The sequence below is a fragment of the Pelodiscus sinensis genome, chromosome 13 (assembly GCF_052426305.1).
Source record: "Pelodiscus sinensis isolate ZL-2025 chromosome 13, ASM5242630v1, whole genome shotgun sequence".
Lineage (NCBI taxonomy): Eukaryota > Metazoa > Chordata > Testudines > Trionychidae > Pelodiscus > Pelodiscus sinensis.
This window is the reverse complement of record NC_143064.1, coordinates 7,835,084-7,860,873: the sequence shown is the minus strand read 5'-3', so window position 1 is coordinate 7,860,873 and position 25,790 is coordinate 7,835,084. Positions and strand designations below refer to the sequence as shown.

Below are 25,790 nucleotides of genomic sequence, written 5' to 3'. Positions count from 1 at the left end.
GCACCTAAACTCCTTCCCACAGCTTGCCCCCTGACACCCCCCCTGAACCGCAATCTTCCACCCAGGGCTAAGCCCTGAGCCCCTCCCACATTCCAAACCCCTGGGCCCAAGACCAGAGCCAGCACCCCAACCCCCTACCCCAGCCTGGTGCAAGTGAGAATGGGAAAGGGGAATAGAGTGAGTGGGGTGAGGCCTCGAAGAAGGGGTGGAGCAGGGGCAGGGCCTCAAAGAAGGGGTTGGAAGGAAGGGGGGCAAAGGTATTTGGGTTTGAGGTAGATCTTACATTGCACTTATATTGAAAAAGTGAACTTGTGGTTAAAAAGGTTGGGAACCACTGTTGTAGTGGGAATTTGAATAGGCAGACTGAATCCATAATTTGAACTAGATTAATGGGAAAGCTAGATATTGTGCTGCATGACTGTGTTTTCTTAATACAGGCAGTTCCCAGGTTACGTGGATCTGACTTATGTCAGATCCCTAGTTACGAACGGGGTCCCGCCGCCCGTGTCCTCCGCGGCGAGAAAAGCCGCTCCGCGTCTCGCTGATCTGCTGGGGGGAAGCGCCCCCCGCGCCGCCAGAGGCGGCGACAGTGGGGGAGGCATCCCGCACTAGCTGTGCCCCCGCCCCAGCAGACCAGGGAGACGCGGAGCGGCTTTTCTCGCCGTGGAGGACGCGGGCACTAGAAGTCCGGCTGGTCCAGCAGGAAGGAGTCCGAGTACTGTCTGAAGCCGATGAAAAGGGCCGGGATCCAAGAGAGCAGCACCAGAGCCCGCTGGTACCCGCCGCCCAGTTCCCAGAGGAAAGGCAGCACCGAGCCATCGTAGTCCAGCAGCAGGGGGCTGCAGGAGCCGGTGTCTGTCAGCGGCAAGGGCTGGATCTCCGCGGCCGGTGGGGGAGCTGCCGCCGCGGAGCCCGCCTCCCCGGCCGGCAGGGACCCGTTCTCCTCCAGCAGTTGCCGGCCTCCGCCAGCCGTGTCGCGGGTCTATCGCCATGCAGGAGCCTCACATAGAGTGGCGGGGGGCAGCAAGGGGCAGGGGAGGCGCCCCAAAGCTAGCGCGGCCCCGCCGGGCAGGGCCTCCGGCGGCGACAGTGGGGGAGACACCCCGCACTAGCTGCCCCCTCCCAGCAGACCAGGGAGACGCGGAAACCTACAGTCCCTATCTTGTACGTAACCCGGGGACTGCCTGTACCTACATATGTAGGGGAAAATGAAACACCTACTAATACCTAAGCAGATATTCATATATTTTATTTCAAAATAAGGCCTATGCCTGAGAGTAAGAGTTGTATCCTGCTTCGAAACACTGATGCTAATTTAAAATGTAGTCCTCATTTTTAGTCCATCCTACTAAGACTTTAACACATCCTTAAAAGAACTTGAATAGTGCCACTGAAATTAAAAGAGAGAGAGAGCGTCAATGGTACTATTCACATGCATAAATCTTTCTCGGGCCAGGGCCTCAGTTTCTATTTACAACAAATGTAACTGAACACTCATTCCATTATCCTCCCACAGCCTGATATAGCAACTAGGTATGTAAGTGACCAGTTGACTATCCCATAAGCATATGCTTATCGGATAGTCGACTAGTCGCCTCCCCCCAGCCCCGCTGCCTCTATCAGAGAAAGGCAGCCGGTGGGGGGGGGGAGGGGCGGAGCAGGATCCGGTGCTGGGGGAACCAGCTTAAAAGCTGGTTCTCCTCCCAGCACCATCTCCATGGGCAGGGGGGCAGCAGAGAACTGGTGGCGCTTCCACCTTTGAAATGTAGCAAGAGCGGGACTTTTGCTTCATTTCAAAAGCAGAAGCATCATGGGGAGCATGGGACGAGCAGGGGACTCAAGCACCTGCTGGCCCCGTGCTTCCAGTGCCTGCTTTGCTTTTGAAATGTAGCAAGAGCTTGCAGGGCTCTTGCTACATTTCAAAGGCAGAGGCGCCCTTATTGATTAATTGACTAGTCAATGCAAATTACATCAACTATTCGATTAGTTGATTAATGTAAACGTAACATCCTTAAGCAGAAACACCTCTTTTTAGGTTTCAGCATTTAAAATACATATATCTATATCTCAATACATTAAAATATTAAAATATTTATTAACAATTGTCCACATAAGCACATACAAGATGTATAATAAATATAAATATCAATAACGGTCATTACAATGACATCTCTTCATTAGTTGGTAGAAAGTTAATTCCATACATTTTTTCATTATTTCAACTTTTTATTCTGGGGTCATGAAAAAAAAAGAAAAAACCCAAATCAGTTTTTGCCTCAACTATCTATTTCTATATATATAAAAAAAAAAAATTCACCAGGAATACATTCCAGATTACAGCTTGGGAAAAATTAAAAATCGCCTACATCTACAAAGCTAAAGTAATGACATCTGATACTATAGCTTTAAACTCAGGAAGGCACAAATATAGCTTACTATTCCAAAGGGATCAGTTCCTTTGGGATATCCACTTTCCATATATCTTTGCCCCCTCTAGCAGGAATTGGTTCCAGTAACCATCTTGGATTTGAAATAACAGTCAAGTATTTCTGTTCCAGGCTAGTTAGTACAGCTTGATTTTCCAGCTCCAAAATCTTCTCTGGAGATAAGTTTTCTGGATACCGTGATGTCTCTCCAATGTCAACTAGCCCTGTGTTATAAATACAGAAGTTACTTGGTAGGTTAGGTCCCCTTCCCAATAGAAGTTTTCCAAAATAAATTCTCAACCTCCCTTCAGTTCACATGTAAAACAACATTTATATTATAGGAAGGTCTCTACATCCAATAAACACACCTTAAACAACAAGTGTCAGTCTCCCCAGAAAGCAGCGTATGTGACTGAAGAAGAAAAATGAGCTGAAGCATGCAGCTGAAAGATTAAAAATTCAATGTGATGTTGTAATTCTGTTAAAAATAAGTTCTTCTGCAGCTACTGAAATATTATTGAAAACTTAGACACCACATCCAGCCTAGGAACAGCTCTTCTTAAATATAGATCTATGTCAATTTATAGCAGCAGAATTTGCCTGTTTTATTAAAATATTGACAAAGAAAGTAAAAGGGGTATTAGCAATAATTTTCATATTTTTCAGTGGTTAAAAGCCTTTATGAAATAAAGACCAAATAAATGTTCATTTCATTTCATAGTTTCGCATGTGACTTATGTAGAGGTTACAAATCTACATACTACCTGACAATTTTCAGTACTATACCAATATTTTGGTGCATGCAATGAACTTTCTCTCAGGAAAAGTATTCAAATGAAAACACAAGAGTTGATGTGACAAAAGAATTGATACAGATGAGTCTAAAAACAACAAATAATGGATACAAACTTCACAACTACACATACAGTACATCTACTTTAACACAATTTAAAGTGAAGACATACACGTTGCACCTCTATAAACTAGGGATATATGCTTATCAGGTAGTTGAGTAGTGACTTGATGAGTCGCTTCCCCTCCCCACCCTTTACTGTCTCTATCAGAAAGAGGCAGCGGGGGGGGGGGGGGGTGCCGGTTAAAAGCTGGTTCCCCCCAGCACCATCTTTGCAGGAGACAGGAGAGGAAGAGGCATAGGTGGAGGGACTGGGCGTGAACTGGGAATCAGCTGTCCTGGCTCTTAATATATTTAAAAGGCAGGGTTGGAAGTTAATCCCACTGTGGCTCAGCAGTTTCCCCCCTTATCGACTAATCGAGTAGTCAATGGAAATTCCATCAATTACTCAATTAGCTGACAAAACACAATTCAACATCCCTACTATAAACCAAAATTTTCTGGTCTGGCAACATGTTCCAAGGATCAGAGAGTACGGGCACACTGGGAGTGGGGTGGGAACATGCGGCTCAGCTGGGCTGTGGTGGGGAGGGTTGGAGAGTCAGTGTGTAGGTAAGCTGGGCTGCAGGGTCTGGGAGCTGTTGTGTGGCTCAGCTGGGCTGCAGGGTCCAGGAGCCGGTAGATGGGGGGGAGGGGCAGGGGGCAGCAGCAGGGGCACCAGAGATGACCTCCTTTGGCCCTGAAAAATCCCTCATTTGTGACCCATTTCCCAAACGATAAAAAACAATATTTGATGGAGTATCCAACCATTTGTACAACTCTTTCAATTGAGAGGGGCAGGGCAGACATCCAAATAATGTATTAATATGACATGAAAAACAAGCCATGATTTCATTTAACTACATAAGCACCGTAAAATGATATCAGCAACAGGTTTCAGGAGCTCAATATGCAAGATAAAATATGTAGAATCAGCGTTTTTAGTAACAAATTTAGTATCTGCCCCATTTTAGACCTTCTCAAACTCTTATAAGCTGGGCACAAAACTACTAATTTTTGCAGTCTGAATAGCAGCAGTGTATAAAAAAAGCTCAGCAGGCCATATTGAATACTTTAACTATTTTCCTGGGCTCAGGAAAAGCAAACTGAGTCCTATTCTTCTTTAGCTACAGGTCCACATCTCAAGCATGTAACAGAGAAATCAAAGTGACTTTTTCCTCTCCTGTGATCCAGCAGAATCTGAGCAGATGTGCTCATAAAGGTGCTTCAGGAAGCCGTGTCCCCTACAGTCTCCCTATACCTAAGACCGGATTCAAATATTTTAATTTAAAAGTCAAGAGGACGCAGTTTAAGGAAAACACTTTCAGACTGTAATCAAATGCAAAGTTCATTTTTTAAAATGTCACCCTCAAGGCCTCAATTTAGAGCCTTCAGGGCCACACCTGGACATCATTGCTGACCAATCATACCAGCTGGCCACTGCTTCAGAACAAGTGTTAAAACAGTGTTCATAAGTAAGCTGGCTAGAACTCCTATTTTGTTTTTTAATAATTTCAAATTCAAGTAATTCAAATACATTCAAATAATATGTTTAGTTTTAAGCATTCTTTTTGGAAGGTTATAGATTTAATTGTTTGTAGTTGCTGGAAACTATAAGGTAGGGATCAGCCAACAGACTTTAGACAGTAAACATTGAGATTCAAAAAATGAAAGCTTTATATCCATTAAAACACAAATGATCAATTTCACATGTCAAAATATACAAAGTAAATATTCTTAAATCATACTCTAATAAGCACCCAGGAGCAACCTTCTGCCCCCAGCCTGCTAGCTCCAAACCCATGGGGGGTGGGAGTCGGCAGCCAGGGAGGCACAGGCTGAGAGCCCACAGCCATGCGGAGGCGGAGGTGGAGCTGGAGCAATCCCTGCCTGCAGCACAGGAGCTGCTCCAGCCCAGCCCTGTTTAAACTTAATGTTTAACCGGTTAACTAATTAAATGGGATTTTAAATTCCTATGTCTAAGCCTAATTACAATCAGCATAAGAGTGAAATCTTTAATACAAGGTGCACATGTGAGTCCTGACCATATAACGGCTGACCATAGCGGACTCCCCTATGCAACACACTGAAATCTAAGGTACAATCCTGCAAACTTTTAAGCATGTAAATAACCTCAAACTAGACTGATTAAAATAAATGGAGTACTTGAGAGAATAAGTAAAGTCTCTGCAGGCACTAGATCAAAATGTTTACTTCTGCTGGCACTTGAAGTCAACACAGGTACGAAAGGTTAAGTTGCATTCCATGCTGTTTCTGGCATTGTAAGACATGTCAGATAACTCTTAGTTCCAAAATTATTATTACTGCTGATAATGAAAAGAGCCAAATAACTCAATTGTATATTTTTAATACTACATGATGTACCCAGCTTCGCTTGGGTCCTTAATTTTTGTTTTTCTTCGTTCAAATCATTGGGGGGAGAGGGGGCTGGAGATGAGGGGTTTAGTATGCAGGCTGCCCAAGGGAGAGAGGATTACCCCAGCCCTCAGATGGAGGCCAGATGAGAAGTGCCTCTCCATGTCACTGCAGCTCCAGTAGGCACAGCCAGGCTGGGCAGGTTCAGGCGTGTCTGCCTCCTGCACTCCTCAGCCAGAGTGAAGAATGCAGCAAACTGTGTGCTTTCCTCTCACTCTATGATGAAGGAGAATAGGCAGCCGTGTTCCTGTATCACATGGAGGGTGGGGGAGCTTCAAAGGACTCCTGGGGGTGGACCTCCCCCAGCCAGCCCCTTTCACCTGTCTCATTTATGTTTGGTTTTATGATAATAATTCCATTCCAGGCACATCCCATTTTCCTGGCACAACTGAACCCTTACATTGCTTTGTTATGATAAGAGGAAGCTGTATACCAAATTTGGTGATGCTAGCTTACCTTTTAGGAGTTCTTGAACAGATAGACGGGCAGACAGACAAACTCTCTCAAATATATATTAGACTAAAAGTTTTCACTGATAGCAATTTGAAGAATTACCTTTTTACTTGTAAATGACACAAATTAGATTAATAAATATTCAAGGGTGAGAAGTAAATTTTCCACTTGTCAGCATTAAAACTGCAGACACACAATATGGATGCAAACAATTACCATTTGTGTTAACTATTCCAAAAACTTAGTGCACACAAAAGTTTGCATCCAAAAAACTCTGGCCCGAATGGCATTTGTGGATTTAAAATTCTAGTATTTGCATGTATATTAGGATATTGAATATGCTCACACAAAGATTAGTATGTTTAGTTAGTATACATTAGCACAGACATGCCCCCAGTAACAGGCATAGGTGCAATTTTGTGTGCTCATGAAAGAGAGAGATGAAGAGGGTGCCGCCATTTGAAAATTTAAACACCAATCCTGCACACAGCAAGTAGTCTTGGTGACTTCAGTGCCTCTACTCATAGAACCTAAAATTAAACTTGTACTTACATCTTGGCAGGATTGACACCTTACAGAATCACTTTTCTAAGTTCAGCTACACTTTAAAATTCTATATACTACTTACAATTTTTGGCCCAAATATGATCCCATTTCCACCTCCTCAATATCACTGAGATCAATGAATTGCACAGGTGAAAAGGACAGCAAAATACAACCCTTTGTACAGGCAGTCCCCGACTTACGTGGATCCGACTTATGTCGGATCCCTAGATACGAACGGGGTGAGGCAACTCCCGCACATGCGCAGCAGCATTCCCGGGGCTTGCTCACCTGGGTCCTAGGATCCTCCTCCTCGGGCCGGCTCCGACTGGGGTCCCGCAGAGCTGCCGGGCAGAGGAAAAGTGCCTCCCCACGCCCGCTGCCCCCCCCACCCCCCTGCCAGCAACAGGCTGCCCCCTCCCCTGAGCAACAGGCTGCCGAACAGACAAAAGCAGCCTCTCTGCCCCTCCTCCCCTCTATACATGCCGGGCTCCTGGAGCGCAGCAGCGTCCCTGGGGCTCGCTCACCTGGGTCCTAGAATCCACCTCCTCCTCCTCTTCGGCCAGCTCCAACTGGCCTCTGCCTGCAGCAGCTGGCCACAGGGACAGGGATCCCGCAGAGCTGCTGGGCAGAGGAAAAGTGCCTCCCCACGCCCGCTGCCCCCCCCCGCGGCCTCGCATCCTGCACGCCTCCCCCCTCCCCCCCTGCCAGCAACAGGCTGCCCCCTCCCCTGAGCAACAGGCTGCCGAACAGCAGACAAAAGCAGCCTCTCCGCCCCTCCTCCCCCTATACATGCTGGGCTCCCTGGGCAAACAAAGACTCCACCAAAACAAACAAAGTGCTGGCCTCATTGTGTTAGCAAAAAAAGGACCCTCCTCCTAGAACCCTGGGTGGTGTGTAGAAATAAAGCTATTAGCTCAAAGCATGGTGCAGAGCTGTTTGGTATTTGATGAGTTACTCCTTTAGTCCTGAGTTTGTCACAAGGACAGAAATAGATGTGAAATCTTCTGAACAGGGGAACAGACAGCAAAACAAACATTAGAGGGGAGTTAACCTTTCCCTATGCTATCCAAAACTAAAAAAAATGTTTGGCTAGAGTTTCCCCTACAATATGTACCAGTTCCGACTTACATACAAATTCAACTTAAGAACAAACCTACAGTCCCTATCTTGTACGTAACCCGGGGACTGCCTGTACTTATTCAGTATTTTATTTTAAATGTTTTTATGAAGTTCACAGTCTCTCACAAAAATTTTACAAAGTTATATGTAAAAAAGTTGTTAGAGACAGGTTACAAAATTAGTGCTTAAACTGTTTACAAATTTAAAACTGCTTGCAATAAAAAAAGATCAGCATTGCTTACCAGCAATAACTCCTCTACCAAATTTTTCCCCTTTTTCCAATAACTCTTGAACTTGTGTAGGTGTCATGGCAAGTCTATTCAGAAGGATTTCTTTCCAGGTTTCATCTTCCCAGTCCTTAAAAGCTATGTGAATAGCAATAGTGCAGTTGTTGTAGTCTGCCAACAAAGGACGCCAACGAGTCTCTACTGTTTTGATTTTGTTCAACACCAATCCAGCATAGGGTTGCCGAAAGGAAAGACAGCCAAATCTCATCTTTCTTCAGTGTCACTCTTTACCTTATATTTCTCTCATAACCTGTTTAGTTTATGAGAAGGGAAAAATAATTAGCTTATCAAAACATCCTGCTGTCCAGGATCTGAAAATACACCCAGCAGTAGCCACACAAAACTGATGCATCTGCAAACGAGTGTTTGGAATTTTTGCAAAATATTCTGATTTTTCAAATCACCCTTTAGATTTTCTAGAAAGCAATGGTCCCTGTCAGAAGATATGACACTGGGCTAGGTGCATCTTTGGTTTGACCCAGTATGACCATTCTTATGTGAGTTTTCAAACATTTAATCTGTCTTGAAACTCCAAAAATCAGATTATCATCTGTTACACTGGTGTCTATTATTATTTGTATGGTAATGCCTAGCAGCCCAAAACAAGATCAGGGCCCATTTTAACAGGGTAGTGAATAAAAAAAGAATAAAAGCCTGTCCACAATCTTACAATTTAAATAGACAAAAAGAGGGTGAGAGATAGGAAATATTATCCCCATTTTACGGAAATAGCAGCCATTGGTGGAATCAAACTCAGAACTAAGTCCTAGTCTAGAGCAGTGTTTCTCAACCTTTTTTTTCTAAAGTACCCCTTTTTCAAAAAAGATAAAATAAATTTATAAGTAACCCTCAGTACCTACAGTTTTCAGACACCCACATTTTTTTTCTACCGTTGCAGCACATTTGTTCAAACAACTTAATCATAGCCAGGCAGGCGATTAAATTTTTGCGTGTAAAAAGTATAAAAATAATGAAGAGATGTAAAACTTAAAACAAAAATTCAGTTTTCTCCAAATTTCAGTTGTGTTGATGTACCCCCCCCCCAGACTTCTTGAGTACCCCTAAGGGTATTTGTACACTGGCTGAAACACTAGTCTAAAGCTTTCCCCTTACTAAATCAGATGTTATTCTGTCATCATAATTGGTATGAGAAACTACCTACAAATATTTACAAACGGAATATAAACTTTTCACATTAGTTTCCAGCCCACTCATAGAGAGTGTTTCAGAAGAAAGACACAAAACATAGAAGACATGGAAACAAGAGCGGGAGCCACAAAAGGAACCATTAGTTTTGCAGGTTTGGAAAAGTGAGGGAGGTGTCGGAACCCAGGAGAGCAGAAAGGCTGGAGCTAAATTCTCCTGTGCCTTGTAGACAAGGGCAAGAAATGCAAATTAGATGAGGTGCGATTGTGAAAGCTAACAAAGACATTTGAGAAAGGAAAAAACAGGACTATGTAGCACTTTAAAGACTAACAAGATGGTTTATTAGACCATGAGCTTTCCTGGGCAAGACCCACTTCCTCAGATCAAATAGTGGAAGAAAATTGTCACAACCCATATATGGTTTGACCTGGCTAGTGACAGGCAAACTGGAAATCTGCGGACTCTAAGCATGTTTGTCTAACACGGTGGGAACAGTATGTTGTTGGGATTTACCCTTGTTTGTTTACAAATCCAGATGCTAGGGGCACGGTGCTACAGAGCAGGAAGGCCAACACAATTAGAACTAGAAACAACTAGGGAAGCTACTGGCAAGCAGTGAACCGTGGGTGCGTGTGTGATGTTTAACAATCCCGCACAGTTAACGTGACGGGGTGTTTTGGCCAGCACAGCAAACTCATTTTATCCGTGGGGTTTACCCTGGCGCTGCCCAGTAAAACTCTCTTGGAATGGAGTGAAACGTTCAAATGTGTTGCAGTCAGCAGAGCCCCTTGCACCGCTCCTGTGGGGACTCTGAGCGCAACCTCACAGTGCGGGCCCCGGGCCCTTTTGCTAGCGGGGTTACCCCCAGGCACCCCCTCTCCCCTTTGGGTTTCCCCATCCACTCAGGGCCCCCAGCCCCGGCCTTGGCGCCCCCAGCCCCGGCCTTGGCGCCCCCAGCCCCCTGCAGGGCCCCCACCCCCGGCCTTGGCGCCCCCAGTCCCCTGCAGGGCCCCCGCCCCCGGCCTTGGCGCCCCCAGCCCCCTGCAGGGCCCCCACCCCCCCGGCCTTGGCGCCCCCAGCCCCCTGCAGGGCCCCCACCCCCCGGCCTTGGCGCCCCCAGCCCCCTGCAGGGCCCCCACCCCCCCGGCCTTGGCGCCCCCAGCCCCCTGCAGGGCCCCCAGCCCCGGCCTTGGCGCCCCCAGCCCCCTGCAGGGCCCCCAGCCCCAGCCTTGGCGCCCCCAGCCCCCTGCAGGGCCCCCAGCCCCAGCCTTGGCGCCCCCAGCCCCCTGCAGGGCCCCCGCCCCCGGCGCCCCCAGCCCCCTGCAGGGCCCCCGCCCCCGGCCTTGGCGCCCCCTGCAGGGCCCCCACCCCCGGCCTTGGCGCCCCCAGCCCCCCGCCCCGACGCAGGCCCCGTCACGCTGGGAGGGGGGGACGCACCCGCCCGTCACGCTCCCCCTCGGGGCTCTCACCGAGCGGCTCGTCGCTCCCGCCTCCCGCGCGCGCGCGCCTGCCCCCTCACGCCGGGCCTGGCCCCGCCCTGAGGCGCGTTGCGGGCGGTCGCCGAGTGGAGCCCGCCCTGCGCAGCCAGGCCCTGTCCGCCCCTGGGCGAGCGGCAGGGAGGCCCCGCAGGGCGCCCTCACTGGTCCTGCGGGGGTTAGGTAGGAGCAGGCGGGCTCTGCCCCCCCCCCCCATACTGCGCTGGGTGGCCCACGAGCAGGCCTAGGGGAGCAGCTCGCTCTCGGAGATGCCCCCCCCCCGGGCCTCGCAAACGTGGCCGCTGAGGAGTGAGGGTGTTCGTGGGGCGCTGGCCAGGCCCCTGAGAATCCCCCGCTTCTGCCTCACCCTGGTGTGACCTGCTCTGGAGCCAGTTTGGGCACCCGCGGCCTTCCCCAGGCGCCTGTGTGTCTACACTGGCAGCTTCTTGCGGGAGAACGGCCCTGCTGCAAAATCTCGCCGGCTGTCTGCACTGCACGCGCGCGCTGCCAGAAGTGAATGGACAGTACAGCGTCGGAAAACAGGGCTCCTTCCGGAAGAGTTATTCCTCCCCCCACCAGGAATAAGCCCTCTGGCGTAAGAGCGCTTCCAAAAGAGGCCAGTGTTGCGTGAATTTCTTGTGCATTAGCCCCTATGGTTAAAATGGCCATCAGAGCTTTCTTGCGCAAGAGAGCGTCTACACTGCCATGGACGCTCTTGCACAAAAGCACATGCCTGTGTAGATACTCTCTTGTGGAAGAGTTTTTGCACAAGAACTGTTCTGCAAAAGAGTTTTTGCACAAGAAGCTGCCAGTGTAGACGTAGTCCTAGGGTACGTCTACACGGCGGGCTTTTTGCGCAAGAGCAGCTGTTCTTGCGCACGTTGCAGAGCGTCTACACTGCGTGCGTGTTCTTGCGCAAGTTTACAGTAAAGCGTCGGAAAGCAGGGATTCTTGCTCAAGAGTTATTCTTCTCACGAGGAATAAGCTCATGTGCAAGAAGGCAGTGTGGACGGGCAACAGGTTTCTTGCTCAAGAAACCCCTATGGCTAAAATGGCCATCAGAGCTTTCTTGTGCAAGAGAGCGTCCACACTGCCATGGGCACTCTTGCGCAAAAGCACATGGCAGTGTGGATGCTGTCTTGCACAAGAAGCCTGCAGTGTAGACATAGCCCTGTTCCTTAAAATGCTCCTATTGCTACTAGCACTGGAGCTCCACTGTTAGTGCTGACATGGCTCACGAACGTAAATTGCCTTCTGGTAGTTATTGGTGCCTTAATCACTTACTGCAGACAGAGGTTGTTCTGGCATCCCACAGAGCAACCTTTGTCCGTGGCAAGTCTGGGTCCATGTTAGACAGAGGCTGCTACTGCCCTTCACCGCTGCCTCTGATACAGAAGCAGCAGTGTGGAGTGGCAAGGGGCTCCCTGGGAGTGAGGCCAGCAGCTGGGAGCACATGGGCTACTGGCCCTGCCCCTGAATAAACACGTAACTTCTAAGAATTGGCATGGTTACATGATTATTAAATGATTTCTGACATCCTCAATTAAAGTGCTGGTAGATGGTCTATACTAACTTCTCTAGACTTTCACCATTGCAGAACTGCTTTGGTTTTTGCAGCCAAGTGGACAATTTTAAGAAACAAAAGTCTAGAGACAATGTTATAATTTGAAAAGTTCAGTAAATCTTGATGAAAGCGAATCAGACTTCTGCCAGCAAAGCAAGCCACTTCTTTGTCTCTCCTTGCTAATAGTCCACTGATTTTCAGGCGAGAGAGAGAGAGGTTGGGAAGAGGGCATTCAAAGTAAACAGAAAGCAAGATCTGCTTTCAGGAGGGTCAAAGAGATCAAGTGGAAGGTGCAAAGGTAGAAGAGTGAGATCAAGGGGGATATGGGAAAAGCAGAGGAAGCCAGAGGAGGAGGAAAAAGAGAGGGTAAGAAAATAACACCTTTTTAAATTTAGTGAATTTTATCTTATTCTTCTGTTTCACTGTATTTTTCTAGCACATGCCCCACAACTACATTGAGGTGATAGTGTTACTTTGGGTATTTGGAAGTAAACTGATAATTAACACATAATTAGGTTAACTCAGCACAGTTGTAATTAGAAAAGTACAGTGGTTTTGTTTTCATCATTGTCCATCAACTCCTTTTCTAAATGATACCTCAGCATGCACTGGGCTCAACCTAATTATAGTCTGCAAGGCAGATCCTGTTGTATAACGTTGCACAGTGGGGGTTTTTTATGTGAAAGTTAATTTTTACTTTATTTCCTCTTGCATATCCAGTGGTGAAAAATCCCCCTTTGGAGATAGGTCTAGAGAGATTCCTGTTATCTCTTCAAATTCCATTATAGTCTAGTTATGACTTTGAGGTCTCTTTGGGATGTCCTATAGATTGGGAGGCAGTGATGCCAAAGGCTGGAGGAAGAAAGGTTGAGAGGGGAGTTTTAAATAACAAAAAATGGCATGCCATATATTTGTTCCATTTAACTGGGGTATTGAAAACATATTTTACTATTATAGTTGACCATATATATAAATGTTCCCTCTAATTTTTTTCACCCATTTGCAGAATAAATTTTTATATGCACCAAGGCATATGCAGAGATACCCCATCAATAGAAACACATGCTGCCTGGCTCTGTATGGCTGTGAGGATTCTCTGCTAATCTTCTAAGTAGCATTTGAATCTCTCCTTGGGTATGTCTAGACTACATGGCTCCATCGACGGAACCATGTAAACTAGTTTACCTGGCATAGGCAAAGACCGATCCGTTATGCCTCGTGAAATGAGATTTACAGGATCGGTTGGCAATGGCTTCCCCAGCCGACAGATCCGCGTCCAGACTGCCACGCTGTGCCGGATCAGCTGATCGTCGGCACAGCGTGGCGGCCATGTTTATTTTAATGAAGCGAGGATTATTTAAATCCCCACTTCTTTGCCTATGCCGGGTAAACTAGTTTATATGGCTCTGTCGACGGAGCCATGTAGTCTAGACATACCCTTTGGTGGCTGTCAAAGGACACAACTTACAGGGAACATTGATATATATTATTTTAAGTTACATGCCTTAAACATACATCAGAGTGGTTGCCCCGCTGCTTGTTTTCATAGGGGAACTGGACAGCAAAAATAAAATTAGCAAGATCATCCTAAACTAGTGCCAAGTGCTGAAACTGGGGAGAGAGCAAAAATATAAAGAGTTTAGAATTAGTCCAGTTCCTTCCTGCATCATATACAAAGGGAAATTAATGAAGGATTAGTCAGTTTCTCCATGCAGCCAGATCTAGGGTTAAGAAGGCTAGGTGCAGATTGAAACTGAGGCCATGTCTTCATGAGGGGGAAGATTGCTGCTGCTATGATCTATCTTCTGGAGTTCAATTTAGTGGGTCTAGTAAAGACCTGCTAAATCTAACTCAGAGGGCGCCTGGGCAGCAGCTGGTACTCCTGCTCCTTCATTTGCTCCTGTCAGCCTTCTTCTGTGGGTATGGTGGGGAAACTTGAATTAAGATATGTTGACTCTGGTGTTGTAATTAACATAGCTGGAGTTGCATATTTTAATTTGAATTTCCCTCTTAGCATAGATCTGGCCTAAATAAATCTAGTCAGTTTCCCTGTGCAAGGCTGGACAAAGGTAGAGGAAAGGGATAGGGAAAAAAGAGGCTAGTTGGAAGAATTAATGTCTGCAAGCAGAATTAGCAGAAAAGAAGGAACTAAAGGCCAAGAGGAGAGGAAAGGAGATAAATCAGATACAGAAAGAGGAGCTAGAAAGATGAGTTAAGGAGAAGGACCTGTTCCAGTGATAATGTATCATATTGAAGGTACTTCTTTGTGTCTCCAAATTTCAGGATCTAATTTGGGACATTCAAAGTTTCAGAATAACTTAAAAATGATGTGGACTCAAAGATGGAGAAGGAAAACTGATTTTCCAGAAGTCAGAAGAAAATTAGTCTACTCCTTCAGTTCTCTGAAGACACTGTCACCTAGAAAATCATCAAGGTTCTAAGCAGCAAAAGGTAAAAGAGACAATTTCTGAAGACATTTTGTGTTTGTTTGTGTATGTAGTCTTCTTAAATTAAATGTATGGTGTTGGCTGTAATCAGTGATCTGGGCTGCATAAATCATGGCCTCTTGTTTTTTGGATGTAAACTGTTAAAATGGTTTTGTGGTAACTGCCTTCTCTATAGACCTCATACTGCAATATATCTAAAGTTTTTCACAGAATTCCATATAGTAGTGTTTCTCAAAGTGGTCTGTGAAACCATTTTGAGAAACCTGCTAACTGCCTGCCTCAGTGTGTTTGTTTACTGGCTCCATGGCCACGGAGCCTCATGGCTCCAGTTCACTGTTTGCAGCCAAGGGGAGCTGTAGGAAGCGGCATCAGCTGGGCCAAGGCTCCCCTTGGCTGCAAACAGCAAACCGGAGTGACTAGGAGCCGTGAGGCTCCATGGCCATGGAGCCAGTAAATAAAAACACCGGAGTGGCCCAGGTTTCTCAAAGTGGTTTCACAGACCACTTTGAGAAACACTGCCATAAAGGATCATAGCATTCATTTTTTACAATGCTATAAGGACAAAAGAAAATAATAAATGATATACATTTAATGTTGTCATTATTTAGGGATGGGTTATTTTAAATGTGCTTTAGTTTTAGGTTATTTCTGTCATATTGGATCTGTATGATCACTGTAAAGACCTGTTGAATCTATATACGGTTGCAAATATTGCTTTTTTGTGTTGTTTTTGCTACTTTTTCACTGCAGTATCTGACACGTACGTGAGGATTAAATAATCCTGTTAAACCATGGGCTAAATTCTTCTTTTTGTTATGTTATTGAACATAACATATATGTTATGTTATTCTTCTTTCTGTTATTCCAAAGACTGTTTGGATATACATGTGTATAATCTATAGCAAGATGTTGTCCAATATCATTTGTGTTTGCATACATACATTGCTTTGTTTCACAATTTTAGGGGAAATTTTTTAAAGATATCATGGGGAATTAGTGGTTGAATTCTCATTGAAAGTAAAAAGTGCATCTTAAATATTACACTTTAAATACCGACATGGTTATTGCCATATAAGGTGAGTAAATGTTATGTAGAATTGTATTAGCTGATCTAGTCCAGAAACCTTTGTTTTGAATGATTCACTAATACTGGATAATTCATGGGAAGGAAAACAAACCAAACGAAAACCTCAATCCCAACCTAGACCCTGAGACTGCCAAAATTTATACTTTACTTTTATGCACTGAGAGTAGTTACAATGGCTTCAATATGACTATTCAGTATTTGAATTTAAGCACCTGCATAAATCTTCTTAGACCTTAATTGCACGATATGCATGTAAGTGAGGAAATTCTTCCTGTTGCTGGTAGATTATGTCTAGGATCTTGAGATCTGAGAATCCATATAATTATTTTGGCCAGCATGGCTATTAGTATTGGTCAATATCATTATGTTAACTAATTCCTATGTAAATCATGTAGGTATTTGTCTTGATGACCTACTGCAACAGTGAATTCTGTGTGTTGATTATACACTGCGTAAAGTGGTATATTTAATTTTATTAGCTGTAAATGTATTTCCCTTTAATTTCAAATGTCTTCTTACTCTAATGGTATGTGAGAAGATAAAAAACAATCATACACAATCCCCATTATAGAGACTGTGTTACTACTTTGCTTGGAGCGAAAACAATGCCTGATGCATTCTTATCTTAATTATATAGGTAAGTATTGTTGTGTTTCTTGTAAGGCCTGCTCAGGCCTGATTTTACATTATTCAATATCTAGCAATGTGTGCTAGGATAGCTGAAGTTAATATCATGTCAAGATATTAAACAGTGTGTTACAATATACATTTGATTTCAGAACTGGGTCAAGATACACTGCAATATGTGTCCATGTATCTGAGGTCAAAATTGGATTTTCACTTATTAATCAATGAAAGCAAGACATTTAAAAAAACATGAAAACATTTTACACAGTGATTGTCGTTAAGCATTTAGACCACACCAATAGTTACCTCACATTGGTATCAATAGATACCTGAGAGAGCATGGTTATTTTCCTGTGTTTAGAATGAGAAGTAATTATGACATCCGAAAAACTGATCATATTATTTAATATTTATATTTCCGAAGCTTCAATCACAGTATTATCTGGGAGCTCAAGTGTGATGACTATAAAAAAATCTAATTCTATTCTATATAGGTTTTTTTTTTTTTTTTACTATGCCATACTCATCACCGTAGTAACTGAGTACGTTCTAGTAGTGCATTAAGCAGTGTGACTAACATCTCTCATGCCTTTTGTTCTCTTATTCTTTATTGAGGCTATGTCTAGACTAAAGGGTTTTTCTGGCGGTATCCCATAAAAATTCTGCCATGTTCAAGGAACACATCTGCTCTTCTGCTTTTTTTTTTTTTTTTTTTTGGCAGAAGAGCAGACACGCTCTTTTGGAAGCTCTGCCTTGCTCCTCCCATGAGGAAGAAGGGCTCTTGTGAAAGAGGGTTTTTTTCCCCGAAATTTGGCCCAGTTTAGATGGGGCAAATTTCGGAAAAGTCTCTTCTGAAAAAGCTATCAGAAAAAGGTACGCAAATTGTGGAGCGCAATTTGCGTACCTTTTCCCAATAAAGCCCTGTCTTGTAGACATAGCCTGAGAGGAAGATCCATGTCTAGGTTCCAGGATTACCACTCTGTCATTTTGAAGCTATAATGGTTTTTTGGTCTGCATGAAGTGATGAAAGAAGTCTGTTCCCATCCTATTTTTAAGTTCTCAGCCATTCTGACTTCATGAATTACACATGTGCAACAGCAAAGCATGTATCTATGCCATGCAAAGAGTACTAGATCATTGTGATATCAGAGGTAACTCTATCAATCACTGTACAACTAATTTGCATGCAACTATTTCACTGGTTGAATGAGGAAAGGTGTGGAGATGATGAATTACTTGGTCTAATTGCCACCTGCATAAGTCCATGCAACTCTGCTGGCACAACACAATCTACATGCAAATCAACACAACTACCCACATAACAACACAGACAGCACACACAATAACCCAAAACATCACTCTGAAGGCTGGAAGGTCTGTTTGAGTCTGTGTGACATGATGGAAACAGCTACAAACATGGTTGGAGAGTTCTCTATGTGTAGAATATCACCAGTTTCAAGATTCACTCTTTGTTAATATTCATTTTTTAAGTTCTCAGACATTTTCGGCTCTTTTTATATATAATACATTACAAATTATGCTTGTGTGACAGCACTGACTTTTAGTTATTAGTGTGTGTGTATATAGGCAATGTCAAAAATGCATCTTCAACTTGGAGTGGGAAGTGGTAAGGTTTGTGATGGACCTTAGTTCTTGGGGAAGTTCATTCCAGTCTTGGATCATCCCTGGAGAAAGTTGTCTCCTCAGCATTCAAGCTTTATTTTTACTACTGAAAGTTCATTTGTACCAGAGGAGCATAGTTGACTTAATTGTGACTACTATGTATTTGATATTTTTAATGATACTGGGTAACATTTTAAAAAGTACCAATTCCAAAATTTTACCCACAGCTTTGGTCCACGAGTCAGAAGACCAGTTAATCATATACTTTTAAGTACAGTAACTCCTCACTAAAGTCGTCCTAGTTAACATTGTTGCATTGTTACGTCCCTGTCCTACTGGAGAATGTGCTCATTTAAAGTTGTGCAATGTTTGGTTATAATGCCCTCCAGTCACCCCTGAATACATTAATCCAACCCTGGCCATAAACCAAACAATGTGTGTAAGGTGTGCTAGGAGATATAATTCGCATGTTGCTGCCTATTACTGGGGCCCTTGGATCTCCACTGTTAGCTACACTAGTAGTCTCGAATTCCCTGCGCCATGCTGTGAACTGCCTAGTTGAAGTAGCAGAGCAGAGTCCCTCCCCACCAAGGAAATGATTCATGGAGAGGATTCTCAATGCTGATCCTGCTGGCCCTGGGCTCCTGGGCACTCTCGGTCCTGCAGCTGTGTGTGCGCGCACTCTCAGCCACCATCGGGGACTGGTCAGAGGGAGGCCAGTTGTCTATGGCTCTCAGGGATAGGGATGTTAAATATCGGTTAACTGAATAGTTGATTAACCTCATGAATTCTTATTGGTAACTTGACTATACGCAGTTTAGACATACCCGAAGATGCCACATGACTACTCAGTGTTGGTAAATGTAAATGTCTTTTGTTTGACGTAAAAATTTCCTTGGAACCTATCCCCCCTTTACATTAATTCTTATGGGGACATTAGATTTGGTTTACAACACATTTTTCACGAGCATAACTACTGTGTGAAATGAGGAGTTACTGAATAAGCTTAAATTCCATTGATTTCGAGTGCTTCAAGTTGAAGTGCTGTCAGGAATAGTGATGTTTGCCTGAATTCAAACATTGGAGACATGCGTTAAGCCTGCCTTTATTGCATGTTTCTAGCTCTTTTGTTACTTCTCTGCTAGGCTTTCCTCCACGTCTACACTCCCTTTCACATTAACCACAGCAAAGATTCTTTGGCTTGTATCAAAAATTTATTTGTAACACTCTTTGTTATAGAAGAAAAAGAGTTTACTCCACCAAGTTTGGCATCCTCTTCAGTGCACTGAAGGGACAAGTCCAGGGAGATGGAGGGCCTGCTGCTCCACACAGCTGTCACAAGATAGTATCATTAAATTTTTATCCTAAATCTTGCAGTTAAGCACATCTAAATCCATCTTCTACATTTTTTTCATTTAATGTATAAAACAATCAGACTGGTGGAACTTTCAGAAATGAGGAAGGTGTCATCTGATATACTCAGCTTGCCTGTAACTCTGATTTCATCAATAAGAGATCTCTTGTACTTGCTTTATTGGCATTTAGGCTAATCAGATGAAAAGCATTAATTAAAAACTTCCAGAATGTTGTACAAGGAAGCCTATCGTAAGTGCCTGTTCTGGGGACTAATAAAAAATTATGTGTTGAAGGGAGGTGATATGTGCCATGTAGGATTGTAAATAGATAATGGGTCTGCTAGAAAAGGTGGAGCAAAAATTATTACTTAATAGAGTTGCCCTTTAAGTCAATCTATTATATATTTGATAGAGTTTGTCTGTTTGTTTGTCTGTTTGTTCAGAGACTCCTTCTAAATGGTAAGACAGGACTGGGCAAAATGCTCTCCGTGGACCAGATTTGGCCTGCGAAGCCACCAGATCTGGCCCGCAGCCGCAGCACAGAGCCTCAAGCAGATTCCCTGCCTGTCCCCCACATGCTGCTGAGAAAAGCGACTGTTGCAGACTTGCGGTCCTCTGTTTGTACAGCTGTGAGCCTGGGGGAAGATGGGAAGGCTTCAGGCACTATTCTCACTTCCAGCACAATCCCATTGGCCGGTTTCTGGTCAATGGGAGCTGCCTGTTTTCAACAGGTAGTTTACAAAGCACCTTCCCCCTTACCCTCAGGCGCACAGCTGTCCAAAAGCCTCATGGCTCTTGCAGCCAGTGTGGGGGCAGGGCTGGCAGGGTATCTGCTTGAGAAGGCTGCTGGTTGAGAGTCAAGCAGGTAAGTCTCCCAGCCAGAGCCTGCCTCTGGCACCTCAACCCTTTGCCCCCTACCCCTCGTGACCCAAACCCTCTGCCCCCTATCCCCTCCCAGATCCTGCCCTCCAATCCCCTGCCTCAGCTCACAACTCAAACCCCTATACTCTCTCCTGCACCCTAGGCCCCTGTCCCAAGTCACAACTCCCTCCTGTCTTAGGTCACAGCCCAAACCCCTCCACCCCATCCTGCACCCTAGTTTCCTGCCCCAGATCACAACCCCCTTGTGACAGGGCGTTCGCCCTGCACTGGCCCTTTAAGAGCAAACCCCGGCCCGAAGCAGGGTCTGGGAGTTTAGCCCCAGCTGAGGCCATGTTAGCTGATTGGGGCCCAGCTGGGAACCTTATAAGATGATGGGCTGCTGCTCCTGGTGGAGAGCAGTGAGAGCCTGGCTGCTGGGGGAGTAGGAGGCTCCCTGGAGCTAGGGCAGGGCTGGGGAGGCAAGGCGGGGCTAGGGGAGCTCTGGCCAAGCAAACCCCCAGACTGCAGGGCCTGAAGAAAGGCCCGCTGAAGAAACAACAACCCCCAGAAGGGGGGGCTCAGAGACTGATGTGGCACTGCTGGAAGGCAGTGTCCTGAAGAGAATGCCGCGGCCTGGAGGAAAGAGGGGAAACACCACCTGAGGGAAGGTACCCTGCCAGCAGAAGGAGCTAATTCCTGAGGACAGACGGCAGGGGGTGCTATGGTGGTGAGTGAACCCCCTCACACTCCTCTTGCCCAAAGTCACAACCCAAACCTCTGCACCCTAGTCCCCTAACCCAGGTCACAACTGCCTGATTCACCCAAACTCCCTTCCAGACCCCACATCCTCTCCTGCACCCCAGTCCCTTGCTGTAAGCTCCCTTCTGCGCTCAACTTCCATCCCAGACCCCGCCCCCATCTCCATTAATATGGAAGAGTGGAGCCCTTGACCACTATCCAAATTATTGGAGTGGCCTCCCATCAAAAATTATTGCCCACATCTGTGGTAAGAGCTAGGTCCACCAAATTCGGTATTCAGATTTCTCTTATCATAACCTCATGAAATAATATAAAAAAAGAGACAATCACCAGACAGGTCAAAGGGACTATCTGGGGGTGTGTCCTGTCCCCCCCTCCCCTTTCCCCTCTTTGGAACTGTTCCAGTTTGGAGCCTCCTACTCCCAGATTTGTATTGCTGCATTACTCATTCTGGCTAAGGGATGCAGAGGGCAGACGTGCTGTGCACTTTGCTCTCATTCCCTGACAGGGACAGGAAGGAGAAGAGCAAGCAACCCTAGTACGAATCTCCGTGGGGGGGGAGTCTTTGGCCCCCCTGCACAACCTCCTACAGACACACGACAAGTTCTCTGACCAGAACCCCTCCTTACCCCTCAACCCTGACTCCTGTATCCCTCACGCCCCCAGTCCCCTACTCTGAGTCCCTACTTGAGGACCTGAGCAACGCCAGATAAATGTGCTAGTTTGTTAAAAAAAAATTCCCTCTGAAGTTTTGTATTTATATGGTTTCACATGATTTTTATATGTGGATAAAATAAATTACTAAAAAGTGCGTTATTTAATAACTAAACTTGGTCTTACAGGATGACATTTCTTTAATTCACATATTTTGTGAGAAACTAAAAAGTTCTATGAGCATTTTAGTCAATGTGTGCATAATTTTATGTGAATGATCCTAACATTTCCACACGTGGTTGCTGCAGAGCAAATACAAGAATGTTTGATTATTCCATTCCTTCTAGAATGCTGCTTTAAAGTACATCTAGCGATTTACACATTGCCTTCATTTCTCTTTTTTTAAATCTGTTGTCAGAAAATCAGTGACATTATTATCCCGATCAAAAGTTTGGCGTTATGAATAGTCGTTATCCACCAGGAAGTTTACAGAAGATCTGTGTTACGTTGGAAGATTCCTTTTTTGCAATCTACCATTAGAGAAGTTGTTTCTGTGTATGGGTAACTTTCTACTGAAAATTTGTTGAGGGTGCTTTTGGGAAGTCTCCTACTATAAATTGATTACCTAGTAAATGATCTTTAATACAGGTTTCAATGTATTTGCACAACAGATGAGGACTGTCATAAATATCAATGTTCATATTAATATGAGTGGGAGGATATGTGCTGTATATTTTTTCTAATAAGTAATATTTGAGTTACAGGGAGACTGGAAGCCTTAGTGTTTTTGCATTTCATTTATCTAAGAATACACTTTCTTTAACTGCCTGGTTGTCTTAATATTAATTTACTAGTACTTTCTGATTTAATCAATAGAATGAACACATTGTGTATATATCATTTTCCTATATTCCCACTGGGATTTCTATTGGAAAGCTCCACATTATTAATGTGGATAGTGTAATTAGAAAATCAACATTCTGTCAATATGTAATAAATTTGAGTGTTTCTAATTCAGAATTGGCTTTGTAATTGAAGAGACAATACATTATCCATCAGCAATGTTCCATCCTGAGCAAGAGCAAATACTTATTAGATCTAGAGGATTACTGCAAAGAAATTTTCTGAAATGTTTGCTACAGTTTAAAAATAAGTTTAATTTGCTTTGGCTAGGCTTGGGCTTCTTTTGTGTTAGCTTTCTTTTAATATTCAAGCAGTTGAGCCTTGCATGAATGTCTGCTGAAAGTGAATTTTCAATTAACATGCTTGTGCACAAATACGTAACTAATTTTAAATTTTGTTCTGAAAGTATTTTCACACAAATCTTTAAAAGATTGCTTTACAGATGGGAGAGGATATAAGGAAGAGGTGAGTGGGGAAAGAAAAAAGATTGGTTAAACAAAAGATCAGCAATTAAAGGCTGTTTGAGTTTGAGCCTATTCCTGTAATAGCAACCTCAGTGTCCCCTGACTGACACTATATAGGGTGGCCATGGAAACCAGTCATTTTCCAGAAGGTGATATCACTCCTGCTGGGTGTGGTATTATATGTGTATTATATGTGGTGTGCTGTCCCATGTAGTGGCACTTAGACCACTTGTAGAGAGAGAGAATGAGTTTCCTCTACAGCCTTAGCTGAGAGCCAGAGGATCATGCACTAAGCTCCAGAGGTCCCAGGTTCGGTTCTGCATGTCAACGTTATGTGTGCACATCTCATTAGACAATGGAATGTATGTCTAGACACAGGCTCCCTTTGGCCTGTTTTCAGTCCTGGCATACACTGTTATCTTAAGCCATGTAGCACATGCAGGGAGCGAGGGGAAGATACTGAGTATTAGTGATGATAGTATCAACAGGTAAGCAGAAGCTCAAGCTACGCAAACAAAGCAATAGCAGAAAGATCTTTAGACCTGAGTGTACAAGGTAATGAACTTGTACTGCAGTCATGTGCTCTTTCCAGTACATCTTTACCAAGGTCTCCCTGGCAGACTCTTCATTTGTCTCAGAACAATCTGGACATGTTTCATCCCCAGAACCTTTCTTTCCTTGTAATATTATTCTGATCTTATTGATATCACGCACTAGTTTCTGAGTGGACAATGTGTACTATATCCTCTGGACTCAGTTCCATTAAGCTCCTGATTGTTTGCTTCTGCTAATATTGGTCTGTGACTAGCAGCAATGTCAGGTTCTGATAACAAAGGTGTGCTAATGCTGAAGTTATGATTGGCTCCATGCATCTGTCTTCAGTCAAACAGGCAAATATCTCTTCCTCCTGCAGCTATGACTATCTTTGTGTGGATGACCAGTAGAGTCAGCATTTAATATATTTTTAGGGTTGGCAGAATTAAATTTCTTAAAAATAATTCAAACTGATAATATAAATGTCTATTTTAAACATTTGTTTCCATTTTCATTTATTTAAATTTTCACAGTGGTGGGATATTATGGTGGGATCTGACAATAGTTGGGCAGACTATTATTGAATGAAATTGGTTACTAAGATTCAAAAAGTTAAATTGTCAAAATTTACAAAATATTCTTAAATCAAACTCAGATAAATTTTCAAGTAGCATTTCTTACTTTTTCTATCAATAATCACAATTTACGGATAGCTAATATTTTTTCACTGGTTTGTGTGTGTAAGGTGAAATCTGTGTTTACTGACATCAATAAAAATCAAATCCTTCCAGGCCTATACATTTTACATGAGGAACTGCTTAACATAGCAGAATTCTGTGTTCTCAGTAGGGCTGTGAAAATAACGGATTGTTCAGTTTACTTACAATTTCAAAAAATATAGAAAAAAAAGTTTTGTGTTGAGCCCAAACTGGAATATATCAGCTAACCAAAAAGTGGGAAAAATGTTCCTTTCTCAAACAAAATGTTTTGTTCAACATGAAATATTTTGAGTCATGTGTGTTTGAGGGGGGTTATTTGTTTTTAAATAAACTTGAATGAAATTTTGAAATGAAGTAGTTTTGAATCAAAAAGTTTCATTTACAAAACACCAAAACAAAATGTTTGCTCTTTCAGAATTTTTTTATACAAGTAATTTGCAAAATTGACCTGCAAAATTGACACGAATTCATAAAATGTTTTGATATTGCTAGGTCTGCCTTTTTTGCTGAAAGTTTTGGATGAAAAATTTCATCCAGCTCTATTAGACACTGCCACCAGAATTTTGATAGAAAGTCAACTAACGCCAGAGAAGGATCTGACTGCCCCCTTCACAGCAGTGATTACACCTGCACACATACGTTTGTGAATGTAATGAAAGAAAAGTAAATATTTCAATAGCTTTGTATTTCTAGGAATGATGACTGCAGGCATGGCCTATGTAACCCAGAAACGGAAAGGTTACCATTTTTTTTTAAATTCTCTCCTGCTGTTTTATTAGCTACCTAAACTGTTACCTCCCATGAAACTTGAACAGCCATAGGGGTTCTTTAGTACTTTCTTCTGATTATAAAACAATGCTAAAAATTAAAAGATAACAAAAACAGTTAACATTAATATTAGAAAAATAGGACTTAGCAGAATGGATGACTCTCAGTGGAACAACTATTTTAAAATAGAGAATCTAAATGGCAGCAGCCCATTTACAGTATGTTGGATGTTACTGACGGTTGTAGAAGGACCAGTGAAAGCCATAAAGAGAGATAATATGTTAGTATGCAAGGAAATATCAGTGTAACTTCACTGATCTGTAAAGTCTGATTATTTGAGATTGTGTATGTTTGACTAACACAAGTAAAAATTATGCTACAGCTAGTTAGTTACAAGTATCAGAGGGGTAGCCGTGTTAGTCTGAATCTGCAAAAGCGACGAGGAGTCCTGTGGCACAGGACTCCTCGTCGCTAGTTAGTTACAGTATCTCCTCAGAGGTTAATTCCTGTGCTTTCGGTTGCTATTACACAGAGATTATTCTTGTTCTGTCCACTTTCAAAAGTCATAGGAAGGTCATAGCTACAGATTGCAAATCTATTAAGTTTATTTTGAAACAACTTGTGTAGCTCTTAGTAGCAATCTCT

General features: G+C 43.8%; 2 protein-coding genes across 9 annotated transcripts in view; one reads left to right on the top strand and one right to left on the bottom strand.

Annotated features, from left to right (window-relative positions):
• Positions 1–1,232: 1,232 nt before the first annotated feature.
• Positions 1,233–11,172, bottom strand: LOC102443715 (protein EOLA1). Of its 7 annotated transcripts, none has more exons than XM_089781812.1 (4): positions 11,148–11,172; positions 8,115–8,409; positions 2,437–2,650; positions 1,233–1,390 (listed from the first exon to the last, which is right to left on the bottom strand). In XM_089781812.1, exons 2-4 carry the CDS (start codon positions 8,365–8,367, stop codon positions 1,357–1,359), a joined length of 501 nt encoding a protein of 166 aa, XP_089637938.1. In that variant the 5' UTR covers positions 8,368–8,409; positions 11,148–11,172; the 3' UTR covers positions 1,233–1,356. The 7 variants fall into 7 exon arrangements, with proteins under 7 accessions (XP_089637938.1, XP_089637937.1, XP_075797206.2 ...); XM_089781811.1 differs by lacking the exon at positions 11,148–11,172 and adding an exon at positions 10,775–10,909; XM_075941091.2 differs by lacking the exon at positions 11,148–11,172 and adding an exon at positions 10,775–10,829 and having other exon boundaries at positions 8,115–8,390.
• MAMLD1 (mastermind like domain containing 1) overlaps positions 10,842–25,790 on the top strand; it is a 428,240-nt gene continuing 413,291 nt past the window's right edge. The window contains exons 1-2 of one of the 2 annotated variants that reach the window (XM_075941086.2): positions 10,842–10,963; positions 14,628–14,795. The gene's annotated coding sequence lies outside the window, so the exon portion shown is untranslated. Of the gene's footprint in view, positions 10,964–11,218; positions 11,376–14,627; positions 14,796–25,790 lie in introns of those variants that run through there. The other variant, XM_025178840.3, reaches the window with a different exon arrangement.